The following is a 21,956-nucleotide window of genomic DNA, read 5'->3' as shown; positions in this document are numbered from 1 at the left end:
GTACACTGACAAATCTCTTCTGCATGGGGCAGTTAATGACGTTGTTATTATTAATGATACTAAAAATTTAAATTTCAAGCAGTGCTTTCCAAATCATGGTCATTAAAAAAAATTTTAGGACAAAGATAAATTATCTAGTTTTTCTTTCTATGACAGCAGTAACTGTTTTGTGATTGATAAATAGGGGACCTATGTTAGTGTAAATGTGCAAGTTTGCAAATCTCCACCCCCAGGTCTTGGGTTCGGCTCAGCACTCAGGTAACAGCATGTGGGGCCACCTTCCGGGCCCGCCTTAACTGGGTCAGAGCTCAGTTTCCTTTGCTGGGCCTTAATCTCAATGTTTCCACGATGGTTTCTGTGCATTTTTCATAACCCCTGAGGCAGCCTCCAGCCCCAGTGCCTGCCCTGGATGTCCAAAGGCACCAAACGTTATCCTGGCTAGCATTTTAGGGTCAAAACTGCACGTATTGAGCATCTGCCCCAACCCTATTTTCCCAACAAGCCTGTAATTTTATTGTGCGTTTTCTGCAGAACACAGGTTTTCCAGGAACACATATATTGTAGTTTAACAGAAATACATGTATTTAGCCTCAATAGAAGCATATACCTGCTACTGAGTCCAAGCTCATGCCTCTCGCCTCATGAGAGGCCAGTAAGTAGAGACAAGGTGTTGGGGCAAGGAAAATGACTTTATTCAGAAGGCCAGGAGACTTGAGAAGGAGGCTTATGTCCTAAAGTACCATCTTAACTCAGGGTTGATTTCCAGCTTCTCTTATGCTAGGGATGGGGGGCTGCGGGTGAGGAGGACACTGAAAGCGGCAGGCCTCTGGGCACAATCGAGGGTAGGCGGGGGCTGCGAGACTCTGTGTCCTTGCCTGATTGACTGCTGGCCTAGGTCTGGTCACCATGTTCCTGTAAATTTTTGGCAGGGCAATCATTTTAAAAAACATACACATTTCTCTATCTCCTATGGAGAGGCGAGCTTCAGGTAGGGAGCTATTTGCAGAAACCTAACTAAGCAAAATTCCTCTTGATGATTGTCAAGCAGAAGTAGAAGCCCTTTTCCTTTTTGTTTTTGGCCTAAAGATTAAAGCAAAAAAGAAGACAAATACAGCATGCAGGCAGAGATTCCAAGCTTTTCCTCTGTTACATACCTAATAATAGTTACATGTTAATAATAGTTATTTTGGTAAATCAAGGGAAAGGTCTTACTTCAACTACTGAGCAGAGCCCTTGTCTGGGGCTCACTAGGAACTTTGTACGTGCAGCTGGGTGAGCTGTTCTTTTCACAGGCTTTAGACTTTAGATAGTTCCTTGAATGAAGGTGTTCAGTACATGCTGATTGATGTTCAATAAATAGTCCTTGACTCTCCCTGATCCAGACTCCTGGGTTCATCTAGGAGAGTCTTTCCACAAAGTCTCATTCTGTTCATTCCACATGTGCATGAACTTTTTTTTACCATTACTGTCCCTGCTCTCTACATATGATTAACTTCCTAGGTCAGTCATTGGAATCCCACGTCCTTGGCTGCCTCGCCCTTCCCCCTCATTGCACTCACTTTGTTAAGCCCCGGTTAAATCTGGCTCTCCTCCTCAGCCTGGACCATCAGTACTGCCCCAGCTTCCTGAACAGCCCATGCACTCTCCCACTAATCTAGAAAACTTTCTACCATGTCCCCTCTGTTAAAATTTCCAGTACCTCTTTCCGCTCCCACCTTCCCTCAGCTCATGATGTCACTGCCCATTGCACTGGGAAAACAGAAGCAATCAGCTCCCAACACACTACCTGCCTGCCTGGACCTGTGGCATATAGTCTGTAGTCTTTCCTGCTTCTGTGGATGAACCACCATGTTTCTAAGACCAGCCTCTGCTCTCTGGGCCCCAACCTCTCCTTTGTCCCTCCTCTGCTTCCAAGCCTCCCATGGTGTCCAACCTCACCCGGAAAAGCCCAAGTCCTCACAAACTACCCGCTGGCTCCCAGCACTCACCCCATTCTAGCTGGCTGGTCTCACCGCTGCTCCTCCAATGCTTGGGTGTACCCTGCCCCAGGCCCTTTACACTTGCTTTGCCTATCCTGTCATCTCTCAGTGAGGCCTTCCCTGACACTGCACACTGCACCCAGTTCTCCTTCCTCCCCCAACTTTCTTCATCTCCTCAGTGCTTATCATTGTCCAACATGCCAGCCACCTCACTAGTTCCCCTTATTTATGGCCTGCATCCCCTCCTTACCCCCATGGAAGCTCCTCCAGAAATGTTTGTGTTTTCCTCTCTGATGCTCCCATCTCACAGAGCAGGTGCCAGGAGTGAAGTCACTGCTGGTGTACAGTTTGATTCTAGATGGGAAGTTAAGTTGTGTAGAAAATTAGGCAGGAAGAAATGATAGAGTCTGACTCTAAGATTGACCTAGTGGCCAGGGAGGCCTCTCTGAGGCCACAGCTCTTGAGCAAAGACCAAAGTGGCGAGAAGAAGCCAGACCCCACCCCCGTGGGTGTGGCAGGGCCATGTTCAGGCAGAGGTCATGTGGCCACTGCTCAGAGAGCTGTTGGGTAACAGGAAAAGGGAGGGGTTGAGGTCAGAGGCAGGCCAGGCTACAAGGTCTCACAGGCCTGAGGACTTTGGAGTATGTTATAAAGGCAAGGGGAAGTCATTGAAGGGTTTTTGATGGGGGATGATATACGGTTTTTAAAGTGCACACTGGCTGTTGTGTGGAAAATGGATGTTAGGGGAGGGATGAGAGCAGGGTGGCATGCCGCAGCACACACAGTGCTGTGCTGGAGAGAAATGTTATGGTCGTGTTACAGATGGATGGCAGGTGAGGCTGGACTGAGTCACCAAGTACCTTGGGGAGAAAAAGACAAAAGAAAATGGGAAAAAATAAAATTCATAATGAAGCTATTTTAGACCACTGGATTATTTATAAAATGGGGACCATGTTGAATAAATTTTTTCAGGGAGGAAGTAAAAAGAGAAGTTTATTGTTAGATTAAGAAGGCAGAACAACTAGCACACTCAGTCTTTGCTTCAGCAGGAGGTTAACAGGGCAGGGAGCTAGCAGTTACTCCCTGATGTCTATCAGGAAGCCCGGGAACCTTGCCTTAATTTAAGGAGGTGAACTGGAACCGCAAACACAGAGCACAACCTGCCTTGATTCAGCAAAGATGTGAAACAGAAGCCACTCTGATCAGTGTGAAAGGGAAGAAAACCAAGAAGCCACAGTGTGTATTTGTTCTGGTTTCAGACCCTGCAAATGTATTTCTTAAAGCAAAAGTCTGGGGGCATAGATCACTAAGAAAATAGCTGAGACACGCTTGTACATTAATGTCCTCATACATAATCTATGCCATGTTTTTTAAAGGATGGAAGTCAAGTCTATCTGAAGTACTTTGCCCTCATGTATCTTGTGGGGTGTTGACATCATTTTGGATTACAAATAATGTGCACAGCTTGAGGTACAAAGCTTTTGGAACTGGAACCAGAATTGGACTCACTCATTAACTTTTTTGTTTTAAAGCTCAGTGACACAAGAGAATAATTCCCTTTTTAAATTTTATCATAGAGGCAAATATATATATATTGTAATGATTTAGGGCTGGAATCTTGTATTTAACAATTGGCAAAAGAAAAAGAAGAAATTACAAAAACTATAAAATCTTTACTGTAATGGATTAGAAAGGGGACCTTTTTTTCATTCTTGAATCATTTTACCCTGTGTCATGTACTGTAGATATGAAACGTACTTAGCTTGCTAAATCACATAACTGATTTAGTGGTGTTATATGTTAGTAGAGTTACTGTACAGCTTGCAAAAGTGATGGAATCTGTGAAGAATAGTAAACATGATTTCTTCTTGCCAAAAGTCCTCTTGGCAAGCCTTCTCTTGGCTTCCTTATTTTCTAAGTTTTATAATTGTTGGCATCATAACTACATTTGGATTAAATTTAATTTGCAATTTCTGCCAGAAAAAGAATAAAATACCTCTCATCATTGTCCAATTAGATGGCTTAGTTTTTTTCTACATATAAAAACAAAAGAAAACACCAACATATGTTTTATTTTCTCAAGAAATCCTAAGCCAGAATGAAATGTGATCAAACATCACTTTTTCCATCAGGAAGATTAAATCTCCTAAGCCCTAACATTGCTAGTGTTTCTTAGGGACATACAGCTACTTTATAGCAATAATTCTCAGCAGAGAGCAGCCAGTGTGCCTTCCACAGAAAATAAATTATAGCAAAGACTGCTATTTGGGGAATTTCTGTTTTTTTTCCCTGCAACCTTCCATGCCTCATTTCTCAGGTCAGATGAATATATCTTTGGCACTGTGGTACTTGAGCCCATGATGTAAGCTACTCAGAAGACAAACATATGAAAAAGAAAGAAACTATCAGATTAGAGGTTTCTGGGTTAAAGATTTTCAAGGGAAAAGTAATCTTCAGACAAGCCTGGAATAAAGTTCTAATTTGAATTTTCCCATGAGGGGGAGATGCACTTCTGTTGCCCAGATGTCTGCGTTCTAACTCTCGTGTGTCAGGGGAAGAGAAAGCAGCCCATGAGCGCTTCAGCTCAGGGTCCTTGCCTGCTCCTCACCCAGATTATGGCCACCCACCCCCTTGAGTGCTACAGGAACTCCGCCTAACGGGCCACAGGAACTGCAGTCCTCATGCCATTCACTGCAGTATATTTTAAGATCAGATCAGAAGTGAGGCAGGAGGGAGGAGCGGTTTCTCAGCTGCTCAGACCCTCACCCAAACTTTTGGAGAGGAAGAAATCCCTTACCAATGGTATGGTCTCTCTCTCCACTCCATCTTTTTTAATAATACTGCCTCATTTGTGAATAACCAGAGCAACCTGTCTTTAGCTGCCTCACACTTGTCTTTCCAAGTTAGAATAGAAATAAAAGCAAGAGTGTCATGAGGGTTGGGCTGATGGTATCTCCAGGAACTTGCTGCTGGTGAAGTGTGGCCTCTTGCGGGTACCGCAGGCTGGCAGTGATTTGTCTGGAAAGGGTAAGGCAGCCCCTGCTTCCTACCTTGCATTCAAAGATAGGCCCTAACATAATGGACTCTAAGTCAAGCTAGTTCGCAATTCATTTGGTGGGATCACTTATCTTGGTAAATAATAAAATAAGAATACAGGTCTTCCCAGAAGTTGTAGGAAATCTTCTCTTAAAGAGATTTGTGTATTAAACGGGCTTAGTGGGCACATTTCCACTGTTGCTTGTGAAGACTGGTATTATAACCCCATTATAACCAATAGCATTCATAAGTAACAGCTATTGTTCTTGAAAATATACTACAAATACACAGGTGTCAAAGAAAATCCAAACCCTGGCTGTGTTACTTCATGAATTAAGTTTGTTGTATTGCATCAGAATCATGATCTCTTTAGGGATCAGTAAGAAGTGTTAGTAACTGTGACAAGCTGCCTGGGAAAAGCCAGGGAAACCCTTTGTTCTTACTGAAGGTGAGTAAACTCTGCTGCCACCAAACTCTCCAGGTTTAGAATGAGGTAACTAGCAATTTGGCTGTGAACTCGGTGTGGTAGAATTTTTTAATGGGCTGAAAAGTAAACTTGGCCACTGATTGGCCTGCCTGCCTCCACAGTAACTTGTTCCTCTGTCAACATTTATTTCATTGAATGTACCTCTAATCTCAAACATGTTCTTCTGTGACAAAAGCTGCCTCTCAACAAGACCCATCAGTGACGCTTTGTCACAGTGCGCCCCTGACTGCCAAAGAATTGTAGAATAATTGTAGATTAACAACGTGTTCTTACCTGACTGTGTCTCAGAACTCTTGGGTTGCATGAAATGGGACTCAACTCCAGCTAAGCAAAAGAGAAGAATTTAGTATAAAGATAGGGGCATGGCTTTCCATCAAGCAATGCTTCTGGATTCCAGGATGAACCTGAACAAGGAACGGAAAAATGTCAGGAAAGCCAGGAAGTCAGCACTTCTTCGGTTCTGTTTTCTGTGTCCTTGACTAGAATGCAGAGTCTCTCTCTGAAGGCTATGCAAGGAGTTTGTTTACTGTGTTTTTCTGTTTTTATAAATTGGCTTCTGTACCTCTATATTCCTAGCACCTTAAGCAAGTCTTCAACATATGAGTAAGTTCATACTGAGTGAGTTCGTGGGACACATTCTTACTTAAATTCACAGAAACAGCAGCAGCTTTGAAACCTTAATCTTTATGGCCCTCTCCAGCTGCTGAAATTCACTGGCTGCTCTGTGCCTTTATCTGCAGCTTGTCGTCAAGTTGCACATGAATGACAACAGCACGAAGTCATTGATGGTGGATGAGCGGCAGTTGGCCCGAGATGTCTTAGACAACCTTTTTGAGAAAACCCATTGTGACTGCAATGTAGACTGGTGTCTTTATGAAATATACTCAGAACTGCAAATCGGTAAGTCCCATCCCCAGCAATAGGCTTGCTCTAAAAACCTGTGCGTTTGATTTATTATGGGTTTGGATCTATTATGAAGAAGAGTTTGGTTCCAGGCTAGCAGGATTTCCCATACGTCACTTCCTTGATGTCAGTTTCAGGGCTTGCCTCTTCAATTCTCTGTGGTGAAGAGACTTAGGTGGTAGCAGGTGGCCAGACCTTAGGGAATACCATACACATTATTACCGCCATTTCTCTAGGGAACGCATAAGGGAAAGAAAGTGACAGGACGATGCATTTTATTGCGTGCTTCGTAAGCTGAGTGGATTGTGGGAAGGCCTAATATCTCTTCAGAGTTTGCTGCTTTAAGCTACAGTATAACTCTGCCTCCTCTCAATGTTCACCCCCCTTCTCTCCCACTCACCTAACATTTGATACTTTGGTTGAAGAGGCTCAGCCCTGAAAAGCAAAGGACAGTTGGTAGAAATTGATGGATTTAAAAAAAGAAAAGCAGTTAAAGAAATACTCTGTTACTTGCCATTCATTATATCATTCACAGAACAATCATCTCGCAGGACAGCTTGGGTAGATAAAGAATTGCCTATTCTAGAAGCTGGCAGTGAAACCTTTTTCTGGAGGAAATGATCTACACTGAAATTAGCTCTTGAAGTTTGCTTCAGTTCTCTGAGTCAAATAGAGAAATGAAAGCCTTCCTATATGTTTAGGTTTGATTCAGATGGTCATACACTGATTTTAGAGCTTTAGAGTTTTTGAGATTTTAGAGCACTCACCACATACCTCACAATCTCATTCAAAGGTGTTTACCTAATTATTGCCTGATTGGCCTCCCTACAGATAGGATGTGTACCTCTGTGGGACTATTTCAAGTCAAAAAAGCAAATATGACAGAAGTGCAGAGGTTGACCATTATCACTGTACTATAGGTTCACATGCCATGTGTTCCATGGAAAATAAGTTGAAAGCCTAACATCAAAATTAGCGTAAATAGGGATGTTACAATGTGACACATTGTGTAAGATTAGGAATTCCTAAAAACCAAAGAGATGTATGAAGCACTGTGTTTAACTGAATTCTAGCTTATTTTTCTCTTGGAAACCCTGATGGTTTGGGTTTGAAAGAATGCTTTTTCTTGTTTCATCAGAAAGGTTTTTTGAGGACCATGAAAATGTTGTTGAAGTCTTATCAGATTGGACAAGAGACACGGAAAATAAAGTGTTATTTTTGGAGAAAGAGGAAAAATATGCTGTATTTAAAAACCCCCAGGTAGGATGACTTGTATATTGTTAAATCATATAAAGTGTGGAGGATTGTGTTAATGCCACCTGTGTACTAACCACATCATTCATTATATCATAAAATATCACAAATGTATTCCTTGCAAATAAATACAAACTCAACTCAGGCCATATATAAACTAAAAGTCTCTTGAAGGATCCAGAAAGCAAAGAATTCATTGTGTTTCTTTTGATGAAGCACCCAAAACACACTTCCCTGTTGACTGATCCTCTTCTTCTGTTCTGACTTCTGTTCGGCTACCTTAATTCAGTATACCTGGGTGCACTGAGTCATTAGCTTTTCTTATTTTTAGGATAGTCTTTGTTGTTCATATTTGGGGCTTATGATGCTGGCATAGCTAAAAGGGGCACCTGGAAAATGTGTAATTTATGGTGATTTTGTTCTACAAACAGTCTTCATAAGAAGAAGCACTGTTATCCATATTTGCAAAAGCTTCCTTCTGGTCACGTGCACAAAGATGTCACAGAAGAATAGGCCTTTTCCACTACTGACTCTAGCCAACTGTAATTGCATGCGGGTCAGTAAGTCTTTTTAGGAAATTAAAGAATGTTAGACATGGATGAGATCCTTGAGCAGAACCACACACCTTTATATTTTACAGGTTGAAAAAAGCAAGTCATATATCACTAGGGGCAGAATTAGAAAGACATTATAGATAGAGCACTTTTCATACAAGAAAGTGTGCTTTCCCCCATACTGGGGTTTTCTTTAGAGCCTTCTATAGGTTTTATGGTGGCTGACTGACAATGAAGCAATTAATGTTATTATTTGTGACAAATACCAAACAGTGAAAGTACAAAGTTTTCAGACCATAAGTAACTTCAATACCATGCCTTCATGAGTTAGGGTACCATCTAAGCTGCTATAACAAAGAGATGTGCTACATCAGTGGCTCCAACTAACTAGAAGATTATTCTCTCTCACAAACCAGTGAGACACTGGTGGTAGCTCTAGGAGGATGGCTTCCTTCTCTGGGGCCAAGGCAGCTTTTCCACTTGGCCATTTTCCTGTCCTTAAGATGGGAGAGAAGAGCAAGAAGAGTATACAGAACCAGATTTCTTTTTGGAAAGACCTGGAAATGGCACTTTACTGCTGCTTCCATCCCACTGGCCAGAATTTAGTTATATGGTGATACTGAGCTACAAGAGAAGCTGAGAAATGCAGTTTCCATCTGAACAACCACTTGCACAGCTAAAATTGGAGTTATATGCAGAGCCACCACTCTGCACACTCATCCATGAAGCATCTTCCATATTGAGTCTATAAATGGTGCCCAGGAATTGTGTAATATGGTTATAGTACCATATAACTAAGAAGAGGAGGAAGAAACTGGGTATTAGTGGATAAATGCAGCTCACCATGGTGTCTGATGAATTAGTGCAAAACATAACCACACTATGCATTTTACAAAGTGTGCCCCCATTTAGCCACCACCCACATCAAGTTATTAACAGTTTTCCAGCGGGTTCCTTCCTGCCTCTTCCCAGTCATTGGTCCCCACTGGAAAGGTGATCATGGTTCTGACTTCTATGGCTTTAGTATCTACTATTTTTGAACTTTATATAAACTGAGATCATATCACACAACTCTTTTGGGTTTAGCACTTTCACCCAGTTTTCATTCATGCTGTTGCATTGAGCAGTAGTATGTTCTTTTTCTCTGCCATCTACTATTCTGTGTGTGACTATACTAAAATATGTTTATCTGTTATATTATCCATGGATATTTAATTGTTTTCTTGTTTGGGGCTTTAACAAGTATTGCCATTGGGAACATTCTTGCACATGTCTTTTGTTGAACCTATGTAGACTTTTCTGTTGTCTGTATTACCTATGAGGGCAATCGCTACATCATAGGTTATGGACCCAGTTAGCTTTAGGAGATCCTGTCAAGCAGTTTTCCAAGGGATTCTGTGACTGGCCCTCCAATGAGCATTTGTATGACAATTCCTATTGCTCCAGATTCTTCAGTCCCTGATGTTGCCATTCTTTTTTTTAACTTTAGCTATTAGTGGTATCTTCTGTGGTTTTAAGTTGAATTTTCCTATTGCCAATGACTTGACTACCTTTTCAAATGTTTATTATCTGTGTGAATATCCACTTTCTGAAGTGCCTATTCAAGGCTTCTGCGCTAGTGCTCAGCCTCTCACCTTGGGCTAAGAATCAACAAATTCCCTGAAGGGAAGCGTGGCTCTCCCATTTTCCACACACCTTTTCCTCTTGGATCATGGCCCCTTGAGGCCTGGATGCCTCTGCAGCCCTCCAAAACATGTCTTTTTTTTTTTAATCCAGCTTTTCTAATTTATTGTGGGGCTTTGGTCTAACTGCAAGCTGCTCTACATTAGGGGGATGCAGAAATCCTCCTGATGAATTCTTCTGGATAATATGGATATTAATTATTCTGGATAATGGGCAATATTTAATCTATAAATGTGATTAGAGACTTTCCTAAACTTTTCCTTGAGTTGATTCCCTCTTCTCATGAAATAGTGAAAATCTTTCCATTCTTGAGATTCCCATCTGACCTATTCTCAGAGTCTAAGGCATTTATTTGCAAAAGGGGAAAGGAATTGACTGGATTTTTGCCACTGTTCCAATTATCCCCCAAAACTTTATTTGGATTAAGAGGCTTGCCTCTCTGATTGCAAAGTGAAATTTCTAGAGATAAGGATAGTGACAGGGACTGACTTATATGAAGTTTTGTTGTTTCTCAATTTTTAAGGTGTTAAACAACAGAATTTATTTTCATGGAAGTTTGTAACAAAAGCTACTTGTTACCAAATGCAGAGGGAATAAACTGATGATCCAGGGAAAGAGGGAAATTGCCAGAAACTATTTACTTAATACCTACTATATGCTAGGCCACAAGCCTTGCATATATTATCTTTAATGTTTACACCTATGAGGATTAAGAGTGATATGTACTATTCCACCTTTACAGAGGAGAACACTGAGATCAAAGATAGAAAGGAGGCCTTTGCTTGACAGTAAGGTTGACCTTAATGATCTTAAGACTGTGATTGAGAACACTGATAAGCAATTTCCATAGGTTGATTGTTCTGTTCAGAGCTCTCTAGACTATAGGAATGCCAGACAACATTGGTGAGACTTAGTGACCGTGAAAGTCCTCAGCAAGACTAATTGAATACAACTATCAATACAGTACCACACAAATGGGGTTGACTCAGAAGTTACTAAACTGGCTTAGTTTCCCACAGTGAAGAGACTGATTCCAAAAGGCCCTGATCAGGAAAGTCCAAATTCATTATTCTGCTGTCTCTATATCATGCAATGGCCTGGTCCAGGCCACTGTCCCTGGAGAACCAAACCAAGGGCTGCCTAACAGTCACCTTGTTATATGTAGTAAAGGGCATCTTCTGTGTCCTTAGTAAACAAGGATGCATGTTCTCATAGGTCTGCAGACATAGATCCCATGGATTAGTGTTTGCAGTTTGGTTGAGAAAGAGCTTATTTGGCCCATAGTATCAGTTCTGAAAAATCAGTGAACTGCACAAAATTATGTACAATTTTATGCTCGAAATCCCAGAATTGAAATCTTTCATATGTAACAGGAGCCCTTTACAAATTACTTATTTCTGGGGATATATCTAGGGAAGAAGCCATAAAATAGTGGAAAAAGAGGTTTTGAGCTCAAATACCAGTGACAGCAGTAAGTAAGGATTTAGGGAACTAAATGGCTTCTGTAGCCACAAATAGAAGGCATCCGTCTTCTGTATTGCCTGGAAAAGTGACCTTGCTCACCTGGCTCCCAGGTGTCACTTGCTGACTCTGTGGCCTTGGCAGGCTTTCTGGCAGCACTTAATTTCAGCTTCTGCATTTGCTTGGTGATACCACTGCCCTTCCCACCTCACAGGATCAAACCCAGCAGAAAACCACTTGCTGCACTGTGAAGTTATGTTAAAAGCAAACTTCTGCGATCCCACCCGAAATTCAGTGTTGACCTGTAATAAAGTCATCTATAATGCATTTACGGAGAGAAACCAGTTCTGCAAATTCATGGGCCCAAAGGTGCTTAATTAAGAAGGAATTCCACCGGGATGACTGGTCTCTATTTTGGGAGGTAGATCACCCCAATTTAAAATGAGGAAAAATAAGAGTAATGAATTCTCCTACTGGTTGCTGGGAGCTCTTTGGGACAGTCATTGTTTAAGCTTCACGCCCAAGAGGCAGGGACCATGCCTGAGCCTGACTGTGGAACCTCAGTGAAGATCCAAGACTATCGGTAGTCCTTCTGAGCCACTACTGGAGACTGAGCACGCAGAAAACAGGTTATGTTTATAAATTGCTATATAAATTCTTATATCCAGTCATCATAAGGCACTTAAGTGTTTAAAAATTACACAGCTGGTTAAAACAATATAAAGACATTAAAAAAAAACATTTAAAGTTATATTGATATTAATTAAGCATAAAAAGTAAAAACTGGGGGGAGGGAACATCTCTTAATGTGATGAACAAATAGTCTTTTTTCCACCCACCCCCTGATTAGTTAGCAGGATAAAAATACCCTCTGGTATTAACATTAACCATTCTTCTTGCTAGAATCCTAAAGAATCTCTTTTTCAAAGGAGGTATTGGTAAGATCTATGAATATGAGCTTGCTTGCTTACCTAATTGCTTTTTCTTTCAATAACCTCTTTCATTTTTCTGCCTCCAAAAACCAATATCTGTTGGTTTTATTTAAAGTTGAAAAATAAAGGAAATTTAAGTCATCCATAATCCCACATTCCAACAATAATCACTACTGATATTTTAGGCAGTTTTCATCCCACCATTTGTTCTGTTTCTTAACCAAAATTTGGCGGTGGTGGTGGTTTACCGCTGGTGCACAATGAGGAGCAGAGAGAAGCACATCACGTGTGGAAGGGTCAGAATTGTATTAGCTTCGCTCCCAAGAGGCAGGAACCATGTATGAAAAACCAGGAGAGTAATTACCTCGTGGTCTCTTCCCTCCCTTCCACTCCACCCTCCCCCCCACCCAGATGCATCTCTTACCGTCCAGGACCAGGCTCGTGAAGGAAAGGCACAGGGTAATCACATCTGTGATCTCCAGTCTGGGCGACTGCTGCAAAGGCAAGCCCGACTTTGACGTCAGAGCCCTGGGAGCCTCTCAGGAGCCAGTGTGGGTGTGGATATGCGTTAGTGTTCGATGCACAGAAACGACCTCAGACTCCAGTGGCTGACAGCCATGACATTTCCCCTCACCTGGGCTACAGGTCAGCTGTCCTTGGCTCCAGGATGTGAGGAGATTCGGTAGCTCCACGTGTCTCTTAGTACCGGACTAGCAGTGACCTGTGACACATTCTCCCCAGGGGGAAGGGCAAGGGTGCAGGGGGATGGATGGACGCACAGTGCCACCACCCCTCCGGCCTCTGCTCAGCGTTGGGGCAGTGTCCCTGCCACCCGTTCCGCTGTCCGGAGCCAGTCACGTGGCCAAGCCCAACACAAGGGGCGAGGAAGTGAGCTCCGCCCATCTAGGGGCGGGCGCTGCGCCCCGGTGTATCGACCCGGGAGGAAGGGGAGAGCTGGGCGTTCTGATGTGCCTTGGGTGTGCGGCTCTAGCCAGACTGGCTGTTCATCAGTGGCCTGAGGACACCCAACATTTAACCACCTCTGTGCCCGTGCTTATGCGCCTCCTTCCGCCTGGAATGCCCTCCTTATGTCTTCTCCCTATCTGTATACTGAACATCTTTCAAGACCCCATTCAAACTTTGACCTCAACCATCTCAGCTCACAGTGATTTCTACCTCTCTGAAAATCTACAGAACTTGGCCCCTTTAGAATTTATGCATTGTCTTCTATAGTTTCCCCATCTATAGATCTTTAGCCATCTGTTTTTATGTATCTTCTCAATGTGATAGAAACACTCTTAACAGAGATACTTTGCATGTAAAGGGTACTCACAAATACATATAATGGGCTGATAACTGCTTGATTTACTCTTTATTCCAAGAAGGTGAGATTTAAAAAGTAACATATCTGCTCTGTTATCTTCCTATCCAGCTGCCTTCACATCTTGCATTTTCAGAAGTTGTGGGAAAGGAGAGCAATCTGGGACTGAAAGTCTCATTTCCCATTTTAAAGTTCCCTTATGGTTCAGCTCAGATTGTCCAGTTTCCATCTGCAACGTGTAATGAATTAGCTTCTGAGTTCGACTGCTTGCTACAGAGCAGCCCAAACTGAGCTGGCTGACAGGTGACAGGTGACGTTCTGAACCAAGGGCCATCAGTCCCTCCAAGGACTGCCCTCCCTGATCTCCAGCTCAGATTTACTTTGTGTTGGTGACTACTTGCAATTTTTTAAAACTGCAAGGGCCAATCACGACACAGAGTTGTCAGTTTGGCACTACAGTGTGGAAGCACTTCATGCTCCGAACTATACCCTTAACAGTGATCAAAAAGGGAAATTCTGTTATGTATATTTACAACAATAAAAAAAAAAGTGAGTGACCGGGGGCATGGCTTGAATGCCTTTCTAAACTGTGAAGTGCTCATTTTATGAGGCTATCCTAAAGGGGCTGGATCTGCAGCTGTGTCTTTCTCTAAGATTCCTCTCACTTCCTCAGCTTCAGAATAACTTTTTTTTCTTTCTAAGTGATGGTGCTGCACTGTGATTTTGTTTTCATGAAAATGCAAAAAACATTTACAAAAACCCAGATGTCAAGCTTCTCTTGATAAGCCAGAATCTCTCTCCACAGGTCCTTGGGATGCTACATGGCATCCAGCTGCCAGAGCCTTTCTTTCATGCTTATTTTTACAACATATCAAGATTGCACTCACAACCTTCCTTATGAAGTTGGGCTGTTCGTGCTCCATTTCCAAGTAGAGGAGCTGAGGTTTAATAACTTGCCTTTTAGAGCCTGGGCTGGGCTGTCCCCTGACCCTAGGCTCTTGCCAGCGCATTGGTGTTCCCCATCTTCCAGCCCTGGCCATGTGTTCTAGGCCGTGGAATTTAACAGCTAAACGACCTTGTATCCTGGGTAGGGTTTTCTACCTTATATTGTTTCCTCATTGACTGGGCACTATGGGAAAAAGAGGGGTCTTACTTCAGCCTCAGTCTTGGGTGGTGAGCACTTGGTGGACAGTTACCATATGCAGTGGTTCCCAGGTAATTTCATGCAGGTTTGTGTCCTCTCTCCAGCAAGTCCACAAGTTCTTTGCAGTACCTAACATGGTGGTGAACACTTACTGATCTTATCTTTTAACACTTTATTTAGAATTTTTACTTGGATAGCAAAGGAAAAAAAGAAAGCAAGGAACCAAGTGAAAAAATGAATGCTAAGAACAAGGAATGCTTACTTGAGGTAAGTTTAATTTTGCAGAGTAAAAGAAATGAGGATGTTCCCTGTATCTATTTTTAAGTTATTTGCTTCTCAGAACAGTGAGAGATTGTGAGACATGCTGAAATTCTCACTTAGGGTTTGAAAATCAAATTACTACTAGCTATTTAGGTAATTAAGCTGGTTCTTTGAGTCAATTGTTAAAAAGTATGGCTTTCAACAAATATAGTTATGCTTCATGAAGTTGTATTAGTGATCCTTGACTAAAAGACTTAGGAATCGCCATAAAACTCATCTCCTAACATTCCATAGATTTCGTTATTTAAGAAGCAAGACATAAGGATTTCCAAAACTTCTTTACAGTGAATTCTAGGGTGCTCTCCAGCAGCCAGGTGTGGTGGGAAGCATTAGAATTGGAGTTAGAGACATGGTAGAAGGTATGGGTCTGCCCCTGGAGACTCGTGGGTTACTGGGCAAGTGCAAGACCCTTGGTTTCCTGAATCATATTGAATCATTACAGGAATCCAAGGAGCTAGAAGAAGCAGTGTGTCGATGCCTGTACAAATGCTTATGATCACCACCACAGTGGTGGGTTTCCAGAGTTCATTTGGCAGTTGATTTTTGAAACCCCTAATTTACTTTTCACATAACTCTCCTAACAACCGGGGCTCTGTTCCCAGCACATAATGCAGATTAGTAACAAGTCACAGGTCACAGATGGGCATGCTGGAGCCCTAGACAGGTTTTCTTTGACCCCCGACTATATGGTGACCTTTTCTTGAGTTCCTAGATGTGGGGCATATTTGAAAACCCAAAAGACCTGGTGATACGTGGGCCCTCATTCCCTCTTGGTGCTGAAGAGCACCCTCGCCCGTTCACCAAGGCCTGCCCAGCACCCCGCACAGGCTGCCCTCTCGCCTGCCCCTGCCCTGCACTCTTGCTGCCCTCCAAGGTTCATGAAAACATGTTACTAGCTCTGGTTCCCGGGGCCAGGAGTACAGTGGGCATTTGCCAGGGAGGCCCAGAGGTGGGAATGGGGACATTCTCTCTGCATTTACCAAACAGACCCCAGGTTGCGCTGAGGGAGGGAAGGCACCAGGCATCCTCGGCAGCAGGCAGTGCAGAGCAGGCCAAGCAGTGGTGGAGACTGACAAACTGGGAAGGGTGGACTCCCACCACAGCCATTTGCTTTTAATCAGTGCTTACATATCAGCTGTCTGTACACCGGGAGCCTGTTATACCTTGATTTATACAATTGCCTGAGTAGTTCTTGGTATAAGACTTCAGCAGCATATTAAAAGCTGGGTGTTGAAGAAAATACAAAGCATGCTATGCTATGAAAAAATCAGCATTATCCTGCTTTCTAATTTGGGCCAAAAATCCAACTGAATTTAAGAGATCATTGACAAGGCAACTAATACTAGATAAATTGGAAGGACACCAAGGCAAATGTGAGCAAAAATGTATCCCAGCTCAACTACATATACATTTAGTTGAAGGATGCAGAATTAAAACTTATTCTACATTGATGACATGGAATGAAAGAAGATCGAGACTTACAAAAAATAAAAGTTTGAGTATTTGAACTGGAAGATAGAATAATATGCATTGCTTTTTAAAAGAAATGATTGAGAATTATATAAGCCTAGGCAAGTTTTGACATTCAAAAATCTACACCTAGCAGATGTACTTTGTCTCTCCTCTTTTGATTATAGTATGAATAATTTATCTTCTTCATTAGTTGATAAGAAAACTCTCCCAAGAATAAATTAACTTACATAGATTGTGTACAGAATTATATATTCTAATTTTTCTATTTGCTAGCAGTGAAATAGTAATTTTTTTTACTTACAGAAAAGTAATGTATTTTCTATTTACCACTTATATTAACAGTAATAGCCTTTCTTTCATGCTTATTTTTACAACATACCAAGATTGCACTCACAACCTTCCTTATGAAGTTGGGCTGTTCGTGCTCCATTTCCAAGTAGAGGAGCTGAGGTTTAATAACTTGCCCAGGGTCACAAAGCTAAGTGGAGGAGAAGCTGTGAAGGCGGACTCAGGAGCTGAGGCTCAACCCCTGCACATTCTTCCTTACAGCAAACAGCCTGCAGTGTGAGCACATGCATTCAATCTGAGTTGTAGACAAAATGACTTTTAGCTTAAAGGCTAGTTTGCCACAGTTTGCTTAAATATGAACAGAAGTGTGTGTTTTTTTCTTTCCTGTGTTTTATATCATTGGAATCTCAATTTTCTAGGAAAGTTTCTGTGGAACATCCATCATTGTGCCAGAGTTGGAAGGAGCTCTTTATTTGAAAGAAGATGGAAAGAAATCGTGGAAAAGGCGCTATTTTCTTTTACGGGCTTCTGGAATTTATTATGTACCCAAAGGAAAGACTAAGGTCAGAAGTAAAAAAAAAAAGCACTTTAGCAAAAAAGCATTTTTTGAAAGTAGAACTAAAGAAATCCTCAGGTGGTGATTTGAATATACTCTTTCTCTGAGATTCATGTTACCGCAAAGTTTATACAAATACCCCATTAGGACAGAATTACAGAAATCCTCTGGAATTCTTCCACAGTTCGCTTTTGAAGCTGAAAAGTTTTGAAGTCATGTGTCAAAAATTAGGACAGAAGCACTTTTCTAGAGATTAATTTGTTACTTTCCATAGCTACTTCTGAGGATCCCCCCCACCCTCACCCCATCTTTACTCTCTTGTTCTGTAGTCAGTATAGAAAACTTCCTTTGTCGGGAATCATAGAGGTAAAAGTCTTGACAGATCTTCATTAAGATTTTAGCCCTTACACTCTGAATGTTTAAATTGTTCTCTGAGATATACTATACATGTTGCCTGCCTGGTTTAGCAGAGCATCTTAGACATTAATTAACCTTCTTGATGATTTTGGATTAGGCTTCAAATCTACAAGCATATAGTAAATCACTCATCTTTGAAATGTAATTTTAACTCTCATTCTATTAACTTTTTCTAAGACCTTATTTTAGAGGTTTGGGGGCATTTCCATCTTTTGTTACCTTTAAAAAGCTTTAGGGTATCTCTAGTGTATCTGGGGTCAGCTGAGACATTTTGCCTTTGCTGCTGAATCCAAGGTGCCACCAGATGGCATATTTACAAATTTCAGGCTTCTTCCAAGAAGGCTTGACCCCCACATTCCCAGGCAGGTGAAGTCGTGGTGAATCTCCAGGTCTGCTCCCACGAAGCAGAAGTCTGCTATCTCTGCTGGAATTCAGAAGAGGCTTGTTTGCTAACTCTTGGTCTGCAGCAGCTGCTGCTCCTACTTATTCTCAGTAATCAGGGAAATAAATGTAAATTAAGCAGAGAAATATTCCCTCCCATGAGGTTGATAAAATTAACAATATTAATGTCCAAATTTCAGCAGGAGTGGGTAAGATAAATGGGCACTCTTGTGCACAGAAGCTTGGAATATAAATTGGTACAGCCAAATTGGGGAACATCTTAGCAAAATCTATGCCAATATGAAATAGAATATCTATACACTTGGCAATCCCACAGAAATGTTTACTCATATGCAATATTTTTTGCTGTAGCAAAATATTGAAATAACCTTCAGTTCCTAAGTTTTGACATAGAAAGACCCCAAGATATGATGTTTACAAAAAGAACAAGTTCATGGACAGCATTTATAGTAAAATCTCCTTCATATTTTAAAAATTGTATCTGTATGTGGGTATGTCTAAACATACATATGTGTTTACCCAAAAACATTTGGAAGAATACCCCAAACTATTAACAGTGGGGTTAATTAACAGTGGTACCTCTGGAGAAAAGAGGAGTTAGAAAAAGAGGTAATGAAGGAAGATTCTCATTTTATTGTACATATATATATATATATATATATATATATATATATATATATACACACACACACATTGTTTTTATAATTATGATGAAATGTTTTATTTTTCCAATTAAAAAATTAAACTTTGAAAATCCAATAAAAAATAACTTAGAATAAAAAAGTGGACAACTACATGGAAAGGAATAATTGTGCACTGAGGTGTAGTGATTTCCCCTTTGCTCTTTAATCACTAATTAGGTGAAGAATTATAGAATGTGAGGGTGGAAAAAAGAATAATAGATCAAATCTGTAACTGAAGTGTAACCGAATATGCAGATTAGAGGTTGCAGTCCTCACAGCCCATGTTACACATGGAAGAGATGTTTCTGTTTCCATAGCAACACCACTAGCACTAAAGGGAGAGCCTGAAGGGAATCTTTTTCTTTTTTTTCCAGAAAGAAGTGCATGAAATGTGTACTAATTTACTGAGCATCAATTTTATCTCTTATTGTTCAGCCTTAGGGAGCCTTTTTATTTTCATGTCCAATCATGAAATCCATCACGGGCTTAAGAGTGCGCAAAGCCAAAATGGAATTTCTGAGTAGGTGGTCAGACACCTTGTCTTAGCTGCATCAGTCATGGTGTTTCAAGGTCACTCAGTCGGCTCTGACCTGGGAGCCCGTGTTGAGGTACTAGAACAATGTCATCTTTCGCTCTGTCTCTGGGCCTGTTGCATGCTGTCTTCCCTCACCTGTCCTCTTTTGCCTCTTAATATGCAGGTTTGGCTTGTAGAAAACTCTCCATCGTAGATGCTGAAGTAGGTTACCTAAAATTCAGTATTTTTTTTACTAAAATGTAACCCTTAGTTGTGCCATCAAGAACAACCTTGAAAAATTACTGTCAACTCAATTAAGGTTATTTTTTCCCTTCTCTTTCAGACATCTCGTGATCTGGCATGTTTCATACAGTTTGAAAATGTCAACGTTTACTATGGGATTCAGTGTAAAATGAAATATAAAGCCCCCACTGACTACTGCTTTGTTTTAAAGGTATGTCATAAGAAGTTCTTGATTTAATTCATAAGCCACTTGAGTTAATAGTCCCTTTTAAGAAAAAATTGTTAAATATTATACAGTTAACCATCATTATATAACATAATACAAATGTTTATTTTAAACCAGAATAGGAAAAGGGAAAACATTTCTACCAGTTTGTATCACTTTCCCCAAGGCCTGTTTTCTGAGTCTAAAACTTTAATGAGAATCTGGGCTTCTTCATCCCTATTGAAAATGAAAGCTCTACATTTTCAACCAACTTGGTTTACAATTTTACCTGTAAAACTGAGAAAAATTTTCAGTGTACTCTTTATTTAATGGGCTCTTAGCCCACTGTAAGAACTTTTTAGAAATTAAGGATGTGACATGACTTCCTAGAACAGAGAAAATTTTTAAAAATTTTCCAAAGTAGCATTACTGGGTCTTGAAACTTTTTAAGGTGTGTCTTATCAAAAGGTAGTACCTTAAGGTGTATGGCAAGGTTTGCAGTAGCACCGTGCATTGGAAGGCTGAGCAGAAGTAGCTTGCATCTGCCACATGTAACAACTGACTCCTAGAAATGGATTCAAGGAACTTACGCAGCTCTCCTGGCTGTGTGCCACTGCCTCAGACACCACACATCCCTTGCCCTTCTCAGCCCCTCATCTTGCACCAGAGAGAGCAGATTATCTAGTTTCACATGGCATGGTGCAAGGCTGCATGCAGAAATCCTTTCTGAGAGTCAGGGTTCCTCCTTTCCCATTGAGGATGGGTTCCTGTCAGGTTCCTTTGTAGGTCAGCTGCCCACACCGCCAGATGACCCCTGCTATCGTGTTTCCAGAAACCTATGCTGCTGGACTCGGGTGCATGTGCTTCTCAGCAAAGCCCTTTCTCCTGAGGAGGTGGTTCAAAGTCTTTGCTATAGGTTTACATTATTTCCACAAGTAAAGGGCAATACATTTATGTGTGTAGTAAACATATTTTTTGTCAAGGACATCATTGCAGCTTATCATGAACCCACTGTATCATTTCAGAAGCACCCATACTAGTAAGGCCCCCCCTGTTAGTCCAGGAGCTGGGCATTGCAATGCCCTCCATCTCTGAAGCATCGCCCACATCTGTAGGTAGAGAAAATGTTTTGAACTGAGGCTCTGAAATGCTGGTTAGTCAAATGGCTGAATCAGAATCAGGTGAGACTTGTTAGAAATACAGGTTACAGGGTCCTGGGCCCACTGAATCAAAATGTTTAAAGATGGGGCCCAGAAAGCTTTGTTTTTCCTAAGCACAGACAAGTTCTGCACTCTGAGGGCTACAGTATGCCCTAACTCTAAACACCAGCAGCCAGGACTTAGCTAGTGAAAAAATACCTTTCAGAGTGAACAAACATAATGAAAATTGTCAGAAGGGAGTAGGGGCCCAAATCATAGGTTAGGACCAGAGACCAGAACAGGGATAGAAAGACAAGATCTCAGACCTGAAAGTTTCCAGGATAAGGATTTAGACACAGTGAGCAGAGCTGGAACTCAGTTTCTTGTGCTGACTCACAAGTCTGGAACTAGGTCCTTGAACTGTGAGTTACCTGACCTGGGACACAGGCTACCCTGGGCTGCACCGGATGGCAGTGCCAAGACCCATGGTATGGAACCAAACTTCTAATATCCAAACTTCTCATACCCAATGCTTGAGTCTTCAGGAGAGGGTTGGGGGCCCCCCAGTGGGGAGAGGGCTCAGGTGAAGAAGAAAGCAGGCCTGATGGATAGAGGAATGAACAAGGGTCAGGAGCAACCCTAGTGGAACACTGGCCCTTTTATTCAGGATGTGATTGCTCTCTTCTCCCTGTGGCACTCTGCCCACTTCCTCATTCCTTCTGCAGCACGTGGTTAGCTCAGGGTAGAGCATCTGTAAGAACCCTGTGAACAGTAACGTTCTGCAGTTGCTGTGTGTCCTACAAGAGCAGCTCTCCTTTTATTGTCAGAAACAATCACACCAATTGCAGAGGAGTCTGGCTAGGAACACCAAACCAGCATTTTTCCTTAAACCCTTTGCAATTAGGTTTTCTCAGTTAGGTTGGACACCCCTTGATGAGGTCCCAAGACAGGACTGGAGAAT

At 41.7% G+C, this 21,956-nt stretch overlaps 1 protein-coding gene and 1 long non-coding RNA gene across 5 annotated transcripts in view; one reads left to right on the top strand and one right to left on the bottom strand.

Moving 5' to 3' along the window:
- The window catches only part of APBB1IP (amyloid beta precursor protein binding family B member 1 interacting protein), a 79,301-nt gene that overhangs the window by 39,316 nt on the left and 18,029 nt on the right, over positions 1-21,956 (top strand). For both annotated transcript variants that reach the window (XM_073229167.1, XM_073229166.1), the window contains exons 7-11: positions 6,243-6,402; positions 7,544-7,665; positions 14,935-15,021; positions 17,256-17,399; positions 19,752-19,862. In XM_073229167.1, coding sequence (XP_073085268.1) covers positions 6,243-6,402; positions 7,544-7,665; positions 14,935-15,021; positions 17,256-17,399; positions 19,752-19,862 — 624 coding nt within the window. The remainder of the gene's footprint in view (positions 1-6,242; positions 6,403-7,543; positions 7,666-14,934; positions 15,022-17,255; positions 17,400-19,751; positions 19,863-21,956) is intronic.
- On the bottom strand, positions 10-14,927 carry LOC140847816 (uncharacterized). Of its 3 annotated transcripts, XR_012128007.1 has the most exons (4): positions 12,714-14,927; positions 6,806-6,840; positions 5,776-5,826; positions 10-2,333 (listed from the first exon to the last, which is right to left on the bottom strand). It is a non-coding gene; the product is annotated as an uncharacterized lncRNA (long non-coding RNA). The 3 variants fall into 3 exon arrangements; XR_012128006.1 differs by having other exon boundaries at positions 10-5,826; XR_012128008.1 differs by lacking the exon at positions 6,806-6,840.

Source organism: Manis javanica, chromosome 2 (genome assembly GCF_040802235.1).
Source record: "Manis javanica isolate MJ-LG chromosome 2, MJ_LKY, whole genome shotgun sequence".
Taxonomy (NCBI): domain Eukaryota; kingdom Metazoa; phylum Chordata; class Mammalia; order Pholidota; family Manidae; genus Manis; species Manis javanica.
Note: the sequence above shows the minus strand (reverse complement) of the source record. Positions and strands in the feature narration are given on the sequence as shown.